This window comes from Melanostigma gelatinosum (genome assembly GCF_949748355.1).
Source record: "Melanostigma gelatinosum genome assembly, chromosome: 17".
NCBI lineage: Eukaryota > Metazoa > Chordata > Actinopteri > Perciformes > Zoarcidae > Melanostigma > Melanostigma gelatinosum.
This window is the reverse complement of record NC_136650.1, coordinates 19,914,907-19,934,801: the sequence shown is the minus strand read 5'-3', so window position 1 is coordinate 19,934,801 and position 19,895 is coordinate 19,914,907. Positions and strand designations below refer to the sequence as shown.

Below are 19,895 nucleotides of genomic sequence, written 5' to 3'. Positions count from 1 at the left end.
TGGGTAGCTTGTGAATTTCCCCATGGGAATCACTAAATACTTATCTTAAGCTATAATAATACACATAATCATCATAATGTATCGGTTTGGATTAAAAGCACAAAGCCGCAGAAAATGGAACTATTTAAACAAAGTACAAGTACCTCAAAATTGTAATCAGAACACTACTTGAGTACATGTCCTTCGTGGGTACATTCCATCCCTGAAGCGGTCGGCCTGTATCTTTCAGCTCCCGTCGTTAACATTGTCCTGCCTCTGTCCTGTCAGGTGTCCATCCGCCTGGACGGTGAGAACAAGGCGGTGGAGTACAATGCTGTCGGCCTGACCAAAGACGCCGTCAGAACTGTGTTCAAGAACCCTGAAGTTGACAACCTGTTTGACCGCAACTGGCACAAGATTGCCCTCAGCGTGGAGGCCAAGTCTGTGTCTCTGTACCTGGACTGCAAACACATCCAGACTCTGCCCATTGAAGACAGGGAGGACATTGATATCCAGGGGAAGACGGTGATCGGGAAGAGGCTGTATGACAGTGTGCCAATTGATGTGAGTCTTTGCCCCACATCTGTGCTTGTTTACTACGCTCCTATAGTGGAATAAAGCATTGTGAGAGGTTGTAATAGATTTTAAATTTCCCAATACCCTCCACGTTGATAATTTCATCAGTTGTCTGTCTGTTTCTGCGCAGTTTGACCTCCAGAGGATGATGATTTACTGCGATTCCAAGCATGCAGAGCTGGAAACCTGCTGTGATATACCCAATGGACCTGTGAGTATTTTCGGCAGTGTCTAAAAGTAGATGTAACTACAGGTTTAACAGAGTAAGCTGCCTTGTCTTTAGCTCAAGCTAGTTTCTAATTTAAAGCAGTTCGATTTTTAGCTGGAAAACAATTAGATAGGTTAACATGAACTTTCTGTTTCTGGCTTTGTTACTTTCTATAGCCGACATACAACCAGGCTCATTTTGCACAGCAACAAAATACTACTGTTGTATTTCACTGCTTTAAGTCTTTTTTTTGGTTTGACCATTACTTTTGCCATACGTTTAATCTTTTCAGTGCGCCAAGAAAGTTGTGACGGAGGCGCCCCCAATTGAAATCCCCGCTCCAACACCTACTACTGGGGAGCAACAAAGAGGCCCTCAAGTGAACTGTTCGTGCCCTGCAGGAGATACGGTAAAGCCAGCTGATTCTACCAGACTTCATCCCCGTCTATTCTTTTCACAGATGAGTGGGAATCCTTTCTTGAATGGCTTTCGAAAGACTTCTGTATTTTCCTTTCTCACAGGGAGAGATCGGTGCGCCCGGTGTGGCAGGTCCTAAGGGTGGAAAGGTCATCTACAGTTGCTTTTAAGTACTCGTTTGTGTGCAACAAAAGCTTACAGTTTTCATTACAGAGTGGTTTGTTTACTTTGTGAACTTACATTTTTAGGGTGACACTGGCCTTAAGGGCGCCATCGGAGCTCAAGGAATCAGAGGAGAAAAAGGAGAAACTGTATGAAAAATTAAAGTGTGCACATTTACAAGCGTGATTTTCCATTTAACGGAGAGATAATAGCGAATTGATTGATTTTCAGCACATCATGTTCAGTGTTGTAATGCCTTTCTGTAGATGCACTATGATACACATTTCATTTATTTCAGATTGCATGCCTTCCAGCTATTATCTCTGCTTTTCTTGCCGCCTCGAGAATAATTGATCCTTATCGATGAATTATTTGCAGGGCAAAGTAGTCTCTGTCGAAAGTGACAGAGCTGAGAAGGTAAGTACACCTGCTCTTCCTGATGCTGCATGTTTGTCTCCGTGCATATTTCATATGCATGTACATCTTGGACACAATTTTGTAATTTCTCCCTCTATTTTCTATTCTTTCTTTTTTCCTCTCTTTCATTTTATGTTTTTTTTTTCCATTTTGGTAGTTTATGTATATTTATATTACTTTGACTCTTTTTTTGTCAGGGAGTGTGTAGGAAAATGCTGAAACAGCTGTGATTGTCAGAATTAGAGGACAGGTTACCACAGAGGATATGTAGACGAGAGGGCAGGCCTACGCAGATGCCCACCAAGTCTGTTCAAATCACAGCCTCTGTGCTGCCTGCCACTGCCAGCTGGAAGTCTCACAGTATAATCTATTCCTTGAGACAAAATCCTGAGTCTGCATCATTCAAGCTGTCCAGAGAGGGACACTTAAAAATGGCCCCAAGAGGTCTGGAAGCTGAGACGTCTTCTCACTTGTGTTATCTACTTTGGTTGTGATAGTTGTAAAAATGCATCTGTAATCATTTTTAAATAATACAGGTTTATTTGTTGCTGCAATTTGTTGTCGCAAACTTTTCTAAAGCTGATGCGGAAACATGACGTAAGGCGACTCCAAGCGGCTGCGTCGGTCATCGAGTCGCATCGGGCGAAAGTGAATTCATGCGGCTTTGATTGCTTCTAATTGCATCTTTAGCCCACAATGGCGGGCAATTCCCCACGTAGCAGTGTTGTTGTTGATAATGTCTTCTTCGTCATATGGGCCTTTCTCCTAATCTCTGTGATGCATGAAATGACGTGTGTTAAAACGATAAAAGCTCCAAAAATAATTAAAGGGCGACCTTCTGCGACTTGTAAAGTGGTTTATGAAGCAGAGGGAAGTCTTGCGGTGGGCAAAACCTCGTGGTGCTGTGTAATTTAACTGCTATTACTTTTCACTCAGTCCAGCCTTCGAATTCCAAGGGAGTCCTTGGTGTAGCTTATGACATCAGTGTTCAAACCAAAAGTGCAACACTGTGAAGCCAATGGAAAGCCATCGCTCCTTGAGTCTTTGGTTGGCCGTGTGACCAGACCATAGTGGGTCTTGGTGAAGGTGACGACAGCTGTTAGCACATTCCGGCTCCCAAACATTGACTCAAAAGTTTCTCTGTGTATCGTGTCGTGTGTAACTCTTTGTGTTCTGTGTGATATTAACGCCTGTCTTTTGTCCAAATGTATGTATCACTGTTCAAAGAATGAAATCCATGAATTCCTCTCGAACTTTTGTTCTACATTAACCCTCCGACCATCATGCACTAAATCTCGTTCTGCGATGCCAGCAGGTTGATATTCTGACAGCACGCCATCGTCTCCTGTGTTACCGGCCATCCTGCATGCTCATGTTTGACAGAGCAAAGTAAACACTTGCCTTCTGTTCACAGGGTGATACAGGCAGGATAGGGTTGACAGGTGCTCCTGGACAAAAAGGAGAGAAGGTGTGGCACTTGTGAACCCGGACATGTGGCGGATTTCTTTAACATGTCGAATCGAAAAACGTTCACATGCTCTTCTGGTATTCATTTTGTGTTTCCCATCATCTGACAGGGACTTGGTGGTGTGCCAGGCATCGATGGCTTATCTGGAGACAACGGAGACAAAGTAAGGCATAAATGTTTTGATATTTCAGTCAAGGTTTGCAACACTTGTGCTAATATGTGTGTTTTCATCCATGTTTAGGGTGGAGCAGGACTGGCTGGTGGTCCAGGGCTGCCAGGTCAAGCTGGACAAAAGGTCTGTGAATGTGGTCTTCCCAGACACACTTGTTCTGTTTAATGGCCGTACATTCATTTTTCTGGACAATTACCTCTCAGCCCGTTATCGATTTCCTGTGAAAAAGGGGGCAGTTTGGTTGCCTTTCCCTTGCACGAAGCAGCAGCTGGGGAAAGAGCCAGGAGGGGGAGGAAGCAGGGTGTTGGCTCAGGTTCGGTCAGTGGACTGTGACAGGCTGCTAGAACCAGGACAGGAGGGACTGATTGCCCCCTTTGATACAATACAGAGAATACTCAATTAGTTAAATGCTGCCGTCCAAAAATATCCAAATGTGTATTAGAAGGTGAACACTCTAAAAGAAGCATTTTAGCATTTCTAATTTTCAAATATGGTGTCTAATCTGCAGCAGGCTTTATGTGACATGTTTATCCAAGGGGATAAGGGAATGTCACTGTTAGAAAGAGGGCCAAGTCTAAAAAACTCCCGCTAACAGAATGTTACTCAATTTATTTTAGGGAATTCAGGGGGATGAAGGAATTTCTGGCACCCCAGGTCCAAAAGGTGTCACTGTGAGTATGATCTGAATGCACTTCACCGAGTGAAGATCTGATGTTGATAAATTATCAAATGAATTATATTATAATGTTGCTGCATTTTGCTGTAGGGTGAATCAGGTGGAAAAGGAGAAAAAGGAACTTCGGGAGCCTGGGTAAGTAATTCTGCACTACGTTCTTTGATATAAATAAATCAAAAGTGATAGATCCACATATACTGCAGCAGATAGGGGTTCAGCGTCAAAAGCACTTGAAAAAAATAGTAGTTGCTGGGTTACACATTTATTTTTACTGTCCATGTTTCACCAGCATGTCCCAGGAGTTGAACCATGTATGTTAGCTTGAACCTGTGCAGAATAGAGTTCAAACTGCAAAGAGCCCTGACCACAGAGTTAACTTCTGACAGAGGCAAGTCTTCTCAGAGGAACAGAGAGCTGAGGGGAGTAATCGTGCAAACAGATGTGGCTTCCTTGATTCACTCTCCACACTTCCTGTCTGGGATCCTGTGGGGGCGTTTGGCTATCGTCCAGCTCATTCAGGCCGACTGAAGCTTTGTTGATGTCTGAAGTTTCCTCCGAGCTGCTAACACCTCCCCTCTTTAGCCATCGCGATGGCGTTAGAATGCAAGTCAGACTTCTAACAAATCCGTGAAAGGTTCTTTCCCAGCATCACAATGATCTCCAACGGAAGTCAAGTTTTCAAGATGTTTTTGCGATCAATATTTCAGTGGCACTAGGCTACAAGTAACATATTGAGTAAAAGGATATGAGAAACAGTTGATTTGCTTTTGTGTCGTGCTGAGATGTCAACTTTAACAAGGGGCCTGTATAAAGCAGTACACATGGAATAATGACTTTGCCATATGACATGAGGATGTGCAGCAAGTTCATACTGAAGCTCCATTCGAACATGCTGATGATGTTTAGAGCCGTCTGTCAGCCAGTCAGTCAGTCAGTCAGTCAGTCAGTCAGTCAGCCAGTCAGTCAGTCAGTCAGTCAGTCAGTCAGTCAGTCAGTCAGTCAGTCAGTCAGTCAGCCAGTCAGTCAGTCAGTCAGTCAGTCAGTCAGTCAGTCAGTAAGCAATTTCCTGAAGTTGAAGACTGGAAAAGTACTTGTCTCAGTAAAGCGATTGAGGGAATAGGTGGTTTCGAGGAGGCACCTGGGGTTGAAGTCATGGTAATGTTTGATGACTGAAACCACAGCGCTTCTTCTGGACGGTTCTGTATGCTGGCCCGTCGGTCCACCGCTGTGGACCAGATGGAAATATCTTAACTGAATGGATTACCGTGGAACTCGGTACGGATGTAATGGTGCCCCTTTGTGGTGGTGACTTTGGTGATCTGCTAACTTGCAACACCAGGAGGTCAAGGTTTTCACATATCCACTGGAACTGATACTCAGGCAGCAACCCCAAAGTCTGAAAAGTGAAGCCAATGCGAAAGTAAATTCAACTTGCATTGTCTCTTCCGGCCAATAAGGGGCGGCTCCTCTGGTTGCAAAAAGAAGCCAGATTGCGTAGAAGTCTATGAGAAAATGACTCTACTTCTGTCTTGATTTATTACCTCAGTAAACATTGTAAACATGAGTTTATGGTCTCAATCTCCAGTTTCAAGTCTTCTTCAATACAGCATGATGTTCATTTAAATTGTGGTAAATGCTAACGCTAATTACCATAGTAAATTATGGTCCCATTCAGACAATGAAGCAGGGTATGCTTTGTATGCTTTAGGGTGCGGCTACCTTTTGATTGACAGGTTGGTGCCACGGCGATGTCTGAGTGGGTTTTAGTCTGCGTGTTTGAATTCCAGCGTTTCAGAGTGCGTTTTCAGTTCATAGAAGTTCATTGTAGCCGTTTTGGGGGCCTAAATATTCCTTGTTCAGCATTAGTTTGTAGCTTTGATTGAAATATGTCAACATCTACCCGATCATCAAATTTTGGTATAGCCATTCATGTCTACCTTAGGATGAATTCTAAAAACTGCCCCCTCACTGCACATACTAATTATGCTTTTTTTTTTGGAAACAAAATATAACATAAATCACTTCCTGAGTTGACTGTTTTTCACAACAGTTAGCAGTACTTTATCAATGCTTTCCTCTACTCTTTCATTTAAGGGTGAGGCAGGTCTCGATGGATTTCCTGGCAAACCTGGTGCTCCTGGGAAAGATGTAAGTCCTCTATTTAAGATCCTGCAGTTACGAACAGACCACAGATATTAATCTGCGACATATTTGGGGAGTCATTAATGAAGCTTTTGTCTGAAATTGATCAGGGTTTGAGAGGACTGGTTGGTACACCCGGGCCCAGCGGAAATAATGGCATCAAGGTATGTTCCCCCTCCTGTGCTATATGCAAAAAAATGTTCCCTTGATTAGAAACAATTCAAGGTGGATATTGTCGTAAGCGTGTTATTAAGCTGCGCTGATGTAAATCATTTCAAGGAGGTATCATCAGTTTGTCAAGCGACTGTCTGTTCTCTCCAGACATTCTGCCGTCTCCTCTGTGAGTTCATTTGTCTCTAATTACTGACTTTGATGAATCTTCCAGTGGAGCACACATGCTTATACCACACCCATATGCGCGCACACGGACGCATACACACGCATACACACATATGCGCAGCAAATTCCCATGGCTCTTTAACCACAAGTTTCACTTTCCTTTAGGCCTACAATAAGTACACACGTGTCATCTCATAAATTATGGTCGCTGCCGTATCATTACCATATTGCCCAAGGTGCCTTATCCTGAAAGTCTCTTGATTCTAATAACGGGGATTTCATCTTTCTTGTGTGAACTACGTCACAGGGGGAGAGAGGCCTTCGCGGATTACCTGGGGATGTGGTAAGTACCAAAAATAGGCCAAAAGGATAAAGAATTACAGGCTTGTTCAGCGATGAAGAACATAATGGAGGGATGGAGTTCGAAAGACAAAGGGCACATGATTATTACTTAAGTGTAACCAGGTAATCATGGGCGAGATGGACCTGCTGACCTTGTTCTGTAACTGTAAACACATCTAGAGGGAGCAGCACTGACAGACCTGATAAGTTGATTGACAGGCAGCGACTGTATTTTGATATTGGATCAGTCATTTATGTCATTATCAAGCAAATATGGCAGAAATATGCTGGTCCCAGCTTCTTAAGGATGCTTTTCTTGGATGAATGATATTAAACATAATCACTCGGATAAAACAAACAATTTGAATACTTCTTCTGAAAAGAGATGGGCCGTTTCCTCCTTTTTTATTTACTATTTTCTGATATTGCACAGATTAAAAGCGATCCATCAAAAGATATTGAGCAGATTATTTGATGATGAAAAACAATCATAAATTGCAGCCCTATGAAACACAGAGAAAATTACCTTATCTCCATGAAGCCACAGAGGATTTATTTTAAATACCGTTTGTGTGAGACAAGGGTTGCCAGTTTACTGTCTATGGCCTCAATGTTTCACAACGATTGTTCCGTGGTAGCACAGTCGATCTGTCGATGATTTGATTAAAAAACTATTGTTTGTTTATCTTATCTTTTAATTTCAGTTTCAAAAAGAAGGTCTACGGGGTGACAAGGTGAGTAATCGTTCAATGATCTAATTATTTATCATGTTCTTCAACAGGAATGTAAAGCTTCAAAGACAACTAAATACACCACCATGAACACAAATGAACACACTGCCATTGTGTACCATGTTGTGAAGGATTTGTTCTCTGAAAATCAACCATACGGTGTAAACTGTAACTTTAATCTCAAATAGCAATAGAAGTTATATCATGTAATATGTCTGTTGTGTTTGACCTGTTTCAGGGAGACGGTGGATCTTCTGGGCCTCCAGGGCCCGAGGGCCCCCAGGGGCCTCAAGTAAGGATCATGATTTATTACTTCCTCTTTCCTGCACTTTAGTTTTTGGTATTTAGTTGCGGTGGAAAAGTCACCTGTTCAGTTGTACTGCTGAGCAGTTCACGAAAATGCCAGTTGTGCTGTATGAATGGTATCTGATCATTATCTGATCATTTTGTTCTTCAGGGTCCTCCGGGTCGACAGGGACTTCCTGGGGAACCTGGAGAGTTCGGCCAGAGGGTAAGAATCTCATTTTTATGGAAGACTATCATTTGTTCTCCACATTTCTTCATTACTTCAGTACTTGGTACGTGAAGATGCTCAACAAAGTACATGATGTTTAAGCACCTGCACATGTGTTGCTTCTGGCTTCAGAGGACTGAGTTCATCTCTTTATTTCTCAGAAGCAAAACTGCTCTGGAGGAAGACTGAATCGTATTGGTTGAGTTATATCACAGGGCAAAAGGAGTGCGAGTGGCAATCCATCCTTCTTCCTTTTTATTTTTGCACCGTGCATTTAGAATTCAAGCTAATTACGGCAAATCTGAACTTTGACGAAACCATTAACTTGAACCATGAACTTTGCCAGACTCCTTTAGGGACTTTCCTCCGTGATGTGACTCCGTGATGTGACTCAGTCTGCATACAAATCACGCCCAGTCTCTAGGATGGCAGACAGAAGCAGACAGAATCTGTCAGAAAAACTGACAAGAGGCTCAATTCCTTGCAAGAAAGTTCCCTACCCTACATTTAAAGTAGCTTCCTCCTCTTTTATCTCCTGCCTTTTTCTATGGCCAAATATTTCTCTGGCAAATACATTTTCCCTTGATTATGATGTAAAATGACACACAAATGATTTGTTTCATTGTTTTATGATCACTTAAACGCTCATGCAACCTTTTATCCTAAAATTAAATGTATGTAAGACTGAATTATTACATTCCAAGACAACATACGTTTTTAAAGAAGCATGTTTACCAACATAATAAATAAACGTTATGAATAAATGTCTTTAACATACAGACATTCAGTTGGATAAAGATATTTGTGTGGTTTAAAACTTAAAAAGAGACGTATCCCCGATCTTTCAGTAACCTTAAAGGTGTCTAATAGGTGCCTAAACTGAACCACAACCAGGACTCACTGTCTCTGAGAGCAATAATGTTTCCCATCAAACTATGATTAAACAAGCACAGTATATACACACCATTTAATGGAGATGGGTTTACATCAAAAGTGAATTTATTTGTAATCTTGAGAAAATTTAAACCATTTTCTTGCAATACAATGACTGCTGTTGTGATCACAAGAAACCAAACCTCATGAAGTTTAACAAAACAACAATCCTGTGATAAGGAGATAAACCAAAATGATTGAAATGTTGTCATGCATTGCGTCTTAAGATCATGTCCCTTTTCCTGCTTTAGTCCACCGAGTTTCGACTAAAATTAGATTATTTTGCCTCCAGAGAAGCTCTTGTTACTCTAATCTACAGTAATTGGATGTTTACACTGCTCCCATAACTGTATTTATCATATTCCAATGGGATTATTTAGAATATAGAAAACTGATGTTTATTCCTCAGCTTATACTGTAGCTGCAGTGTTTGTATACCTACAAAAAGTGTCTCTCTCATATTGCTCTACACTGTCTCAGTGCACGTTGTTCCATTCACACGGCAGTGTGTAATTCAAACAGACACACTGGTTCTACATGATTTGTTCTTCCAACACAGTAACAGAGATAGTGACCTCCACTCCCCGTCTCCTCTGGAGCAATTCACTCGTCATTAGCAATATGTTGAAATCAACATTTGCAGCTGCTCAGCTGGGCAGCGGAGACGTTGTTGTACCTCGTCTGAAGATGCACCTGTAGAGAGTGTGAGTGGGGGTGAAGGTAGGCTGAGAGCTGTGACACTAGGGTGGTCTCCACTCCTGCCAGCACTGATAGACTTTGCTGTGTGGTTGAGTTGCTACAGATTGAGCCACTTTCACCTCCACTCTAGCAAAGCTCTCATCAGTCGTGTGTCACCGCTGCTGAGGCCTTTTATATTCAAATCTATCCTGATACGACAGCTGAGGGCAGCCTGAGTTGGAATGTGAATGTGAATGTGAAACAGTATCAAGAAAAGAATATTAAAGTACTGTGGACATTCGTGTGGAAATGTGACAGGAATGCAAGTGAAAAACTTCCACAGACAGAATTCGTTCAAATAACTTTGTTGTCCATTTCAACTACATTGTTAAAAGAAAATTACCATCAACTATATATTTCTGATTATTTAGAGTCAGTAGTGCGCAGCGATTACATGCTCAGTTTTGTCTGCTAATAATTTCTATGTTTAAATTAACATACACATCTTCACCAATTTGACAACATCTGCAGCATTTGGACAAAACGCTGCAAATAGAGAGACAAACTCGGAAAAGGGAAACTGTTTCCAGGGGACACTAAAAAGCGGTGCACACGTCTGAAATTAAGACAAGGCTATTTACAGCGATTTGAATTTCCAGCTAAAAAACGAACAGCAGATGTCTACACAAATCTAAGAATCATGACATCACGATGTTAAAACAAAGCAAAACAAAGTAATCACATTACATGCCAGACACGTGTGTCGCTTTTTAGTGTCCCCTGGAAACAAGCGAGTCTGTATTTGTTGGTGTAACGCGCTCTGTATTCGCAGCGGTTTTCTCTAAACGCTGAGCATGTGTTGTCATGTTGGTGAAGATGTTTTGTAGATGTGCTCGTGTTTTGTCCGTTTGTTTGCGTTTTCTGAATTTGCAGTGCATTGAGTGCTACCGTGTTAGCCGTTAGCTTCATCAGGCGACTCTGTTTCTCCATTATGACTGAATTAAACTGCTACCCCACTTTAGTATGAGTAATAACTTCATCTATATGAATATATATTCTTTTATTTTTGTCAACAGCTCGGGGAAAAAAATCTGTTTTGTATGGCATCATTAAAATGAATCCAGATATGTCAATCTAGTGTTCATTAATATTGTCTAGTTATTGTGTTTTGACTTAGCTTATAAACTCAACACAGTGTTAACTACACTTCAAACACAATAACCGTCTTATCGTTTGTCTCTAACGCTCCCATGCATTTTCTGTGTACCAGCTTTGAGGTCTGAATGCTGTTTCAAAGCGCTCGCTTTCCTGCCAAACGCTGTTGGTGAAAGCCTGAGTCTCAGTAGAGTAATGTTGGGTTTTACAAATACAGCAATTGGCCAAACACAATGAAACTATGGGAGGGTTTTTTAAGACCCTTTTATTGCTAAACCTCCCAACATGGAACACAAAAAATACTTTGATCATGACCCCAGCGTGCACAGTCTTATTGGCCCTGGAAACCGCTCATGTTTTGCATTGAATGTCTTTTCATTTCGTTTTTAATATAATTGAAATGTCTTTCAGGGAAAGAGAGGTGAAAGTGGATTGCCTGGAGTGGATGGCCTTCCTGGATCCCCTGTAAGGACAATTTCATTTTCATGACAAGCAAAATGTACATATGTGTCAGACCTTAAGGACAATTGAGGAGATTTAATTTGGCATTTTAATTGTGTAGGCTGCTCAATATTTGATGCGATCCAGAATTGTCTCTCTCCAAGGTGTCGTCACTGTTTGTTTTGACAGCTGGAGGAAAAACAAGATCGATCTAAACCAACATTTTACGTCAATTACTTTGCCAAACTTCTCCCTGGAGCGAAATAAAAATCCAGCACACCTGTCTTCAAGTGCTATTCAAGGTTGAAAGAGCTGTAAACAGTGCTGCAATATCCCCCTCTAGTGGCTGCTCACTGGCACTGATGCACACTGTCTCTTGAAAGTACATATGAGTAGACTTCATGGGGGAAATATTACTATTTACTTTCAACATACATCCAAATATATTGCTTGAAAAAAATATAGATACCTTTAAAAGCCCACATTATGTTGGTATTCATGAGATGATCATCAAGTGATCAACATTTTCTCTGATGTTATCTTTCATTGTGCAGGGTCCTCAGGGTCTATCTGGACCACCAGGAAACCAAGGACACACTGGACCTCCTGTAAGTCACCAGACACACAAATCCGGACAGAATAATTCTTAAAAATGATCATTTGTTTTGGCAAGAAATGAATGAACAGCCTGTTATTTCTTTATGAAGGGTCTACCTGGTGAAATTGGATTTTCAGGCAAACATGGAGAGTCTGGAAAGCCTGTGAGTCGGCCTTTTAATCTCAAATAAAACCACATGTTGTTGATGGTGTTTTCAGTCATAGGTGTTCAAACTCTGTTGTCCTTTCTCTGTTCACGTCACTAAATGTCGACCTCTCGTCACTTGATCTTCAAAGGGTCTTCCTGGGAAAGACGGTCTGGACGGTCTTCCTGGAAATGACGGTGCTTTGGTCAGTGTATTTAGAATCATCTTTCTTTTCTTTTCCTTTGATTTTTGCAGTGACAAAACCTACCGTGACACTTTAAAGCTGTGCCAAACAAAACTCTTACGTGAACAATGGCTCACATGCTATTTGTGATATGAAAGGAGTCTCTTTTAGGGTCAAAACCACAGAGAATTATCACCCAAATCTGCAGCTCTGTATGCTCTATGGTGCGTATTCGTGTCTTTTAGCTCATTGTTTTGGTTTACTCATTGAAATGTTGTTTCCAGCTTCAGCAGGCAAGCCAATATTGCTCCGTGTGTCTCTTAGATTTATAAATAGGAAACTGTTTGCTAACATGTTAGCCACGTCAACTTTGCAAGGCCAGGATATGTCAGATGTGTGTCGTTCAGCTTGTTGTGAAGTTCTGCTCACAAGGAAACAAAACAAAGATGAACACTGCTTTCTGTTCAGCCGCTGTGAGCACTGCACGGCTGTTGACTTTGAGGCTTGTGACTTCCAAGTCTCTAAGCTACAAGTCATAAGATGCAAATATGGCAAATAGCTGCATTACTTATACAATTTGCTGGGTATTTGAGTCGCACATATACTCAGACATAGACTGCAGAAGGTTGAAGAAACACAATTTGTAAGCAAAGACAATTTTCCTGGGAAATTCCATGAAAAAGAAGGAACTAAGTGTGTTTCCAGGCCTCTGAATCACTGCCAACATCTGCTTTTTCAGAGATTCACGTATGAATCAAGAAAGACAAAACGGCATTTCAGTCTGATTATCAGGCTACAACAACTAACAGTAATGAGCAAACAATGAAAACAGCTTGTGGGATATTCAATTGACACAATGACATTAACACAATGGCTAAACTGGGTTCTGGTGGGTTTACCTTTACTACACACAGTACGCTTGTAGCAAACGCAGGTTTTTTTAAACGGCAACATTTTGACATCTAAATGTAAATCTTGTGTCTCTGAAGGGGCCCAGGGGAGAGCGCGGAACAGATGGTTTTGTGGGCAAGCCCGGACCTAAGGTACTACTGTGACTTCATTATAAACCCAGAAACACAGCGGACATATGCAGCTCATGATACAGCGTGTGTGTTTTCCAGATGCAAATCTGACATTTTAACGGCCGCGTGTCTTCTCCCCAGGGGGACGATGGGCCTCCCGGACCAAGAGGACCTCCAGGGGATAGAGTGAGCTCACAGCTGTTGACTTTTTTGCTTTGATATTTTGTAATGATACATAGTTCATCATGTCACATGTCTTTGTTTTTTTTGTACAGGGAGCAGCTGGTGCCCCTGGTCAAACAGGTGGTGATGGAGTTCGAGGAGATAGGGGTGTTCCGGTAGGTGTGGCTTTGCTTTTTATCAAGCAACACGATGTTCATTCACGCAGTGTTTCACAAGATCTTCCCATGTTGTTGGTTTAGGGTTGACTTGTGTAATATCTACAAATTGCTTTGGGATTTTATCGTGCAACAGAAATCATTTCAGAAATGCCACTTTCAGACTCACTGCTCTTGAGTTCCTACTTCCAATGAGTCAAGTTCCCGTATTCCTGCATTAATGTGCAAATCGGTTCTGTGATCTGGAGAAATGTATCATCAATAATCTTGATCTTCGGCTTGTCTTCCGTAGGGAGAAAGAGGACAGGATGGAACACTTGGACCAAAAGGTGAAAAGGGAGACAAGGTAAATAAGGAACCAGTGTCACATGATGTAGAAGGTCAAAACAGACTCCTTGCTGTGTATCGCACCGTTTTACAGCAGTTACCCTGTAGTACTAGTGCTGATGAGGTCATTAAGCACACAATGTGACCGTATTGTCTCTTGCTTCAGGGTGAAGCGGGAGGCAGGGGAATACCTGGCATTCCAGGAAATGTAAGTAATATTTTAGCTTTTGCTACCTTGCACTTTAACACACTGTAAAATCACAATCCTGATATAAATAGGATTCAAGACAGGAAGTAACGGACACTGCTTCAGCAAGTTTTTATCGACTGTCTGGTTTTTCTTCACAGGTGGCAAATGTCATCCCTGAGCCTGGTGAGCCTGTGAGTCGACTTATTTTATTACACACACCAAACCCTCTTGTAAGATTATTGCAGTTTTAGTCGACAGTTCAAAAGTAGATATGTTTGAGGCACCTAAAGGTTTACGAGTCAAAATATCTCTTCTTCCTCGTCTCGTCCTCTAGGGGGAACCTGGAGCGAAGGGAGAGAAGGGGGATCAAGGGAAACCAGGAGAGATTGTGAGTTGTTTCCTCTTTTGCTGTCTTGTCTTCTTTCTCTTTAAATGAACAAAACGACTTTTTGCAATGTGCAAACGTGTCCACTAGATGTCAGTAGAGATTAGGTATGGCGAGCTATAATATGGAGCCTTAACTGTGCCAATTAAATAAAACTATAAGAGACGGTAATGCACTGGCCTGACTATCCGCTGCAGTTTGTAGATGTACAGAATATTCGGTGGAGCAGAAGAGCATGCATAATATGTTGCTGTGTTCACGTTGAAGCATCACAGAATGCAACATTTAACACACACACTTGCAAATGCCCGTATCTACTTCCATTACCTCTGACTATTCAGGTGATGAAGTTTTGTCTGTAATCTTCACTACACAACCCCTCATTCATTTCATATCGAGAAACGTGACGTGATCATTTTGACAAGAATACGTGGAGGTGAAATCTCATTGGCACCTATTCTTACACCACTACTGTGTAAATCATGTGCCTTCTCCTGAAGGGTCAAAGAGGGTTACCTGGTGAACAAGGCTTTAAGGGACCACCTGGACTAGCGGTAAGATGCTCGGAAACTTGTGCCTCCTATAGTCAGTGTATTGATTCGTATTGTCTTTTTTAAGCAGTTTGCCATTTTTATTCCAGGGTCCAAAAGGTGACATCGGCCTAACGGGAGAGACGGGACGTGTTGGAGACCCTGTACGTTGTCTGTTTCAATGCCTGACACCTTTTCTCACCAAATGGGAAGATGTACTGTAGTGTAATGGCTGATGTGTTTCTCCCAGGGCCCACCTGGCATTGGTGGTCCTCAAGGTGCTCGCGGACTACCAGGGAGTGTGGTAAGTCTATTCTAAAGTTCTGGAGAGGAATTTAAAGTGGAAGTCATTGATGCCTGCTTGTGTTTTCTGTGACTAGACGATGAGATATGATCAGTAGCCACAAATCACTTCAGCATGGAACGATACCAGTTGTGTTTCTTCCAGGGCATACCAGGGATCATTGGGCCTCCCGGGCCAGGCGGACAGAGAGGAGACAAGGTCAGTCTTCTGTTTTTAAAAGCTGTCGGTACATTTGGTAAGAGGTTCTTTGAAACTATGTTCAGAGTGAGTTTGCGGAGCGAAAATAAGTCTGCAGAGAGGAGAGTGTGACCCTGTGTGTCCTCCGTTGTTGTTTCAGCAGCTTTTGAGTTCATTTTAATCTTGAAGCAGCAGCGGCTTCACGTAGCTGCACTCCCGACTGTCCCTCGTGGCCTGTTCATTGTCTTTGTTCGCGCTCTTTGTTTCATTTCTTTGACTTATTCCACAAGTTACTGATTTGAAAAAAAAGAACAAAAGTGTGATTTGATTCTGTTCCCATCACGCCATTGCTGTTCAGTTCACTGTACGGGGGGGGGGGGGGGGGGGGGAGGACCAGGGGCTGGTGTTTCACCGATTCCTATACCAGTGATACATATCTGTTTTTCTGTACAGTGCTGTGATTATCAATAACACGACTTCAATCACAATACAAGTATTACACAGAGAATAACATTTGCCATTAAAAGTAGAAACTAGCAGAACACAGTAAAGGTTTCACCTGCAGCTGTAGCTGCTGAAGCCTTGAGAGACAATTAAGTTCATTCTTCGTTCTTCGTTGTAACATTTATTTTAGGGTGAAGCAGGTAAAGCAGGACAATTGGGTCCCACAGGCCCACCCGGAGATGGCGGTTTGACTGGACCCCCCGGACCTCCAGGAAAGGGGAAAAATGGACAAAATGTAAGAAAAAATTGTATTTATGACTTCAGTTTATACTTCTAACATTCCAGAATAATGTTTGGACTACTTTTTTAATGGATATAAAAGGCATGTGTTCAGACACTTAAAGGGAAAGAGCCAACAAATATCAGTGAAATAGATTCAACCAAGACCTGGATACATAACTTCAGATGTTGTTTCCACTCTGGTTCCTCAAAATCTTTCCGTCCAGTAAAACTCCGTTAACATCTCACTGCTCCCTTTTATTTCCCTGTAAGCAGCTTTAAGGCTGGAAAACAGTCCTTAACACATTCTAGAAGTCTTGTGTGTTGTTTTGTCCACATTTCCTGATATATTTAGTGTCTTTGGAAACATTTGCATCTCCACTAGTACTTCAAATACATCTTTATGGAATACAAAGTGTGTAAGGACCAGCAAGTCAGCGGTAGAGTGTGATTATGAATCACAGGGAATTGTTCTGATAGAAATGCATGTTTGTCAGTTCACTTTCAACAGAAACCTCATGAATGTGCCTGTGAGCAGTCTGTTGTGTTCCACGTGTGTTCTGCCTGTAATGCACGTTGAACCACAGCGCAATACGAGCGGCTGTAAGGCAGGAAAACGTGCGCCTGAGTCGGCACATTCTGCGCTGCAGCTCAACACGTTCCTTCATCATTTTTCACCCCAGACATGTGGCCGTCCTGCTGACGAGGCAGGAGCACACAGAGGAAAACATTGTTAAGACATATAAAGCATGAAAGCAGCACAGGAGCACAGCAGCTCTGTTTCTTTTTACAGCTGCCAGGTGTGGCCCCGAGGCCCCGAGGCCTCGCTACACTTATGTGCATGAAGAACAGCAACTTTCACCTCTCAATTACTTATTCAAAAGATAACCGCTGTCTTTGAGTGGCGAGCAATTTGATTGATGTCATTTGTGATATTACAGGGGGATCTGGGACCACAAGGAATTCAAGGAGCCCTGGGGCCAAAGGTAACTCTGAAGTTTGCAAGAAATGTTTTTGTGAGGATTTTTTTTTTTTTTTAAATCAAATGTTGAAAGCAGCAAAAGCAATTTCTATGTCCACTGCACTGTGACCACTGCTGTGATAATGACCGGCTGTCTGCCTTGAAGAGCGAGATGTCAGGGCCACAGACCGGGAGAGGCCGGACGGGGGCGTTTGCTGGATTTATGGTGTCAAGTCGCTCACCCTCATCACCGACGCTGCTTTGTCTTCTGAGCACCAGAATGTCAACTGCTGATTGTATTTTTCTCATATTTCTTCCATCACAGATTAAAAACAGGGCGGCATGTCTGGGATCAGAAGGCATCGCTGAATGTGACACTTTCTTGCCAAGCGAGGCTCTTAGCCAAACTGCTGAGCTGACATTATCTAAAGGGGTGAAGTCAACTTATTTCATTTTTGTTCTCAGGGCCAAACCGGGTCGCGAGGAGAACCAGGGTCACCCGGGGACAGGGGTCCTGCAGGAGAAGGCAAAGTGGGACAACCGGTACGAGCAGCGATGCAAACCAGTGCCATGTCATTTCCTCCAGGGCATTTATTTTAGATTTGGAAATGTGACATGTTTCTTTTCTTTTTTCTTTTGTAGGGGTCTCCAGGAAATAATGGGGACCTTGGAGCTACGGTAAATATTTTCTAAAGATTCATATTGAACAATGTTTGTATAAAAGCTGTTTCTCTAATATCTGTTTATCTGGGTTCCAGGGCATTAAGGGTCTGCCAGGAGTCACCGGTCCTGAGGGCCCAGCAGGACATAATGTGAGTCCATCAATAAATAAATGAACGAATGAATAAATGGATACATCATTTTATACAGTTGCATTACTATGAGATCCATGCTTCCATAGCTATGGACACCCAAAGCGGCCACATATATCTCATAGCTGGCTCTGATCTGTCTGCCTTGATAGTCGGACAGAAAACTTTGTCATGAAAAGTGACATTATGAAAGATCATGAGCAGAGTTTTAACTTGATTGGAATGTTTTTTAGGGTTCTAAAATCATCAGAGAATGTCATTTTTTTTGCCTTCGCACCAAATACAGGGTTTACCAGGAAGGCCGGGAGACAAGGGATCGCCCGGAGATCCTGTAAGTACAGAAATTGGCGGCGAACAATCAGTATTATCTGAGGTACTGGTTGTAATGAATGTTCTTCAGGCTGCTGAAAATGACCCATCTACATTTCCCGGTTTTAACATCTGGCCCAATTGAATCAGGAATTGAACCGCTCCGGACTAACTCTTTTATTCTCTCAGGGAAAGGCAGCAGACCTCTCCGACCTAAATCTGAAGGTAAGCAGCATTTCCGTCCCTCTTCAGTGAGAAAAGTCTTTATGTTTGGACCCTGAGAGGGATCGCTTCATCACAAACATGTCTCTGCCATCTTATAGGATGTTTGCTCAGACTGCCCCGCAGGTCCACCTGGACTACCCGGTCTCCCAGGAGTCCCAGGGGACAAAGGACACCTTGGACCTCCGGGGAAAAACGGTCAAGATGGTTACCAAGTAGGACACAGTCATTCATATTCAATATGACCTCACCTCTCCTGTAATGTAAAGACGAGGCTCATCTTTAAAGGAGTATTATAAAGTGTGTGTCTCCACCACATTAGTCCTAAGTGAGGCATGAGGTCCGTGCTGCACGTTTGTCATCATCAGCCACAGATGGAGAGCCTCCGTCTGCATCATTAGCTGGCCGTCCTCTGGGGGCAGCAGTGGACGATTGGAACCCGGTGCCGGTGCTCGGTCCTGTCTGCCCGGACAGAGACTGATGCTCTGCTGTGTGTATTACAGGGCTCCCCGGGAACAGCCGGAGCTCAAGGGCCCTCTGGAGCCGACGGAGGAAAGGCAAGTGTGCGCACTAACTGCACCCGTATCGCTCCCAAAGGGCCAAATGCTAATTGGTTGCCTTTGTCAACATTTTTGTTGAATTAACCTCACAAGGTTTTAGGTTAGCGCCCCAAAAAAAAAGGAATTGAATTGTGTTTCTGAAACAACATAGCTGTTACGACATTCTCCTCATTTGTAATAACTTAAATATCTTAGTTTTGCAGATGCATGCTTACCTCTTGAAATGTGACATTTCTTCTGGTCTTTCTTTCTTTCTCACCACAGGGTATTAAAGGTGATCGAGGACCCCCAGGAGGCCCTGGAGAGAAAGGAGAAAGGGTATATTTGTCGTTACTCAGTCTCACTCATATCCTCCACTCTCTCCTTGTTTATTCATAAAATGTTCAGAGAAATATTGTCTGGTATGAATCGCATAATTATATTTGCATTTTTTTTCTGCATTGACAGGGTCACCCAGGACCCCCTGGTCATCCAGGTACCGCTGGCTTGATGGGCACACCTGTAAGTTATTGTTTGGGGCTCATTTCTTTCCACTGTATGCACTCGAAATGCTCTAATTCAGCTTTTTGTAAACAGGCCCATTTGTACTGTATTTTGTCCCTCACTTTCTATTTCGGTTGACCTCCACTGACCCCGACTCTTTCCTCTTCAGGGCAACGATGGACAGCCTGGCCCCGTCGGCCCCCCGGGGTCCCATGGAGAAAAGGTCAGGCTGCACTCCATGTACCTTTCCCCTCAGAAACGTATGACCCATGTGC

The 19,895-nt window shown here is 42.7% G+C and overlaps 1 protein-coding gene across 2 annotated transcripts in view; it reads left to right on the top strand.

The window, feature by feature from the left end:
• Positions 1 to 19,895, top strand: part of col22a1 (collagen, type XXII, alpha 1) — a 45,466-nt gene that overhangs the window by 13,143 nt on the left and 12,428 nt on the right. Inside the window, exons 7-50 of one of the 2 annotated variants that reach the window (XM_079288320.1) lie at positions 268 to 543; positions 686 to 766; positions 1,056 to 1,172; positions 1,285 to 1,329; positions 1,429 to 1,491; positions 1,721 to 1,759; positions 3,174 to 3,227; positions 3,337 to 3,390; positions 3,469 to 3,522; positions 4,017 to 4,070; positions 4,166 to 4,210; positions 6,170 to 6,223; positions 6,328 to 6,381; positions 6,864 to 6,899; positions 7,603 to 7,632; positions 7,868 to 7,921; positions 8,087 to 8,140; positions 11,321 to 11,374; positions 11,905 to 11,958; positions 12,058 to 12,111; positions 12,245 to 12,298; positions 13,267 to 13,320; positions 13,441 to 13,485; positions 13,575 to 13,637; positions 13,930 to 13,983; positions 14,131 to 14,172; positions 14,313 to 14,345; positions 14,489 to 14,542; positions 15,040 to 15,093; positions 15,180 to 15,233; positions 15,320 to 15,373; positions 15,518 to 15,571; positions 16,185 to 16,289; positions 17,215 to 17,259; positions 17,700 to 17,777; positions 17,877 to 17,912; positions 17,993 to 18,046; positions 18,333 to 18,377; positions 18,545 to 18,580; positions 18,679 to 18,792; positions 19,081 to 19,134; positions 19,402 to 19,455; positions 19,585 to 19,638; positions 19,790 to 19,843. In XM_079288320.1, the coding sequence (XP_079144446.1) occupies positions 268 to 543; positions 686 to 766; positions 1,056 to 1,172; positions 1,285 to 1,329; positions 1,429 to 1,491; positions 1,721 to 1,759; positions 3,174 to 3,227; positions 3,337 to 3,390; positions 3,469 to 3,522; positions 4,017 to 4,070; positions 4,166 to 4,210; positions 6,170 to 6,223; positions 6,328 to 6,381; positions 6,864 to 6,899; positions 7,603 to 7,632; positions 7,868 to 7,921; positions 8,087 to 8,140; positions 11,321 to 11,374; positions 11,905 to 11,958; positions 12,058 to 12,111; positions 12,245 to 12,298; positions 13,267 to 13,320; positions 13,441 to 13,485; positions 13,575 to 13,637; positions 13,930 to 13,983; positions 14,131 to 14,172; positions 14,313 to 14,345; positions 14,489 to 14,542; positions 15,040 to 15,093; positions 15,180 to 15,233; positions 15,320 to 15,373; positions 15,518 to 15,571; positions 16,185 to 16,289; positions 17,215 to 17,259; positions 17,700 to 17,777; positions 17,877 to 17,912; positions 17,993 to 18,046; positions 18,333 to 18,377; positions 18,545 to 18,580; positions 18,679 to 18,792; positions 19,081 to 19,134; positions 19,402 to 19,455; positions 19,585 to 19,638; positions 19,790 to 19,843 (2,670 nt within the window). The remainder of the gene's footprint in view (positions 1 to 267; positions 544 to 685; positions 767 to 1,055; positions 1,173 to 1,284; positions 1,330 to 1,428; positions 1,492 to 1,720; positions 1,760 to 3,173; positions 3,228 to 3,336; positions 3,391 to 3,468; positions 3,523 to 4,016; positions 4,071 to 4,165; positions 4,211 to 6,169; positions 6,224 to 6,327; positions 6,382 to 6,863; positions 6,900 to 7,602; positions 7,633 to 7,867; positions 7,922 to 8,086; positions 8,141 to 11,320; positions 11,375 to 11,904; positions 11,959 to 12,057; positions 12,112 to 12,244; positions 12,299 to 13,266; positions 13,321 to 13,440; positions 13,486 to 13,574; positions 13,638 to 13,929; positions 13,984 to 14,130; positions 14,173 to 14,312; positions 14,346 to 14,488; positions 14,543 to 15,039; positions 15,094 to 15,179; positions 15,234 to 15,319; positions 15,374 to 15,517; positions 15,572 to 16,184; positions 16,290 to 17,214; positions 17,260 to 17,699; positions 17,778 to 17,876; positions 17,913 to 17,992; positions 18,047 to 18,332; positions 18,378 to 18,544; positions 18,581 to 18,678; positions 18,793 to 19,080; positions 19,135 to 19,401; positions 19,456 to 19,584; positions 19,639 to 19,789; positions 19,844 to 19,895) is intronic. The other variant, XM_079288321.1, reaches the window with a different exon arrangement.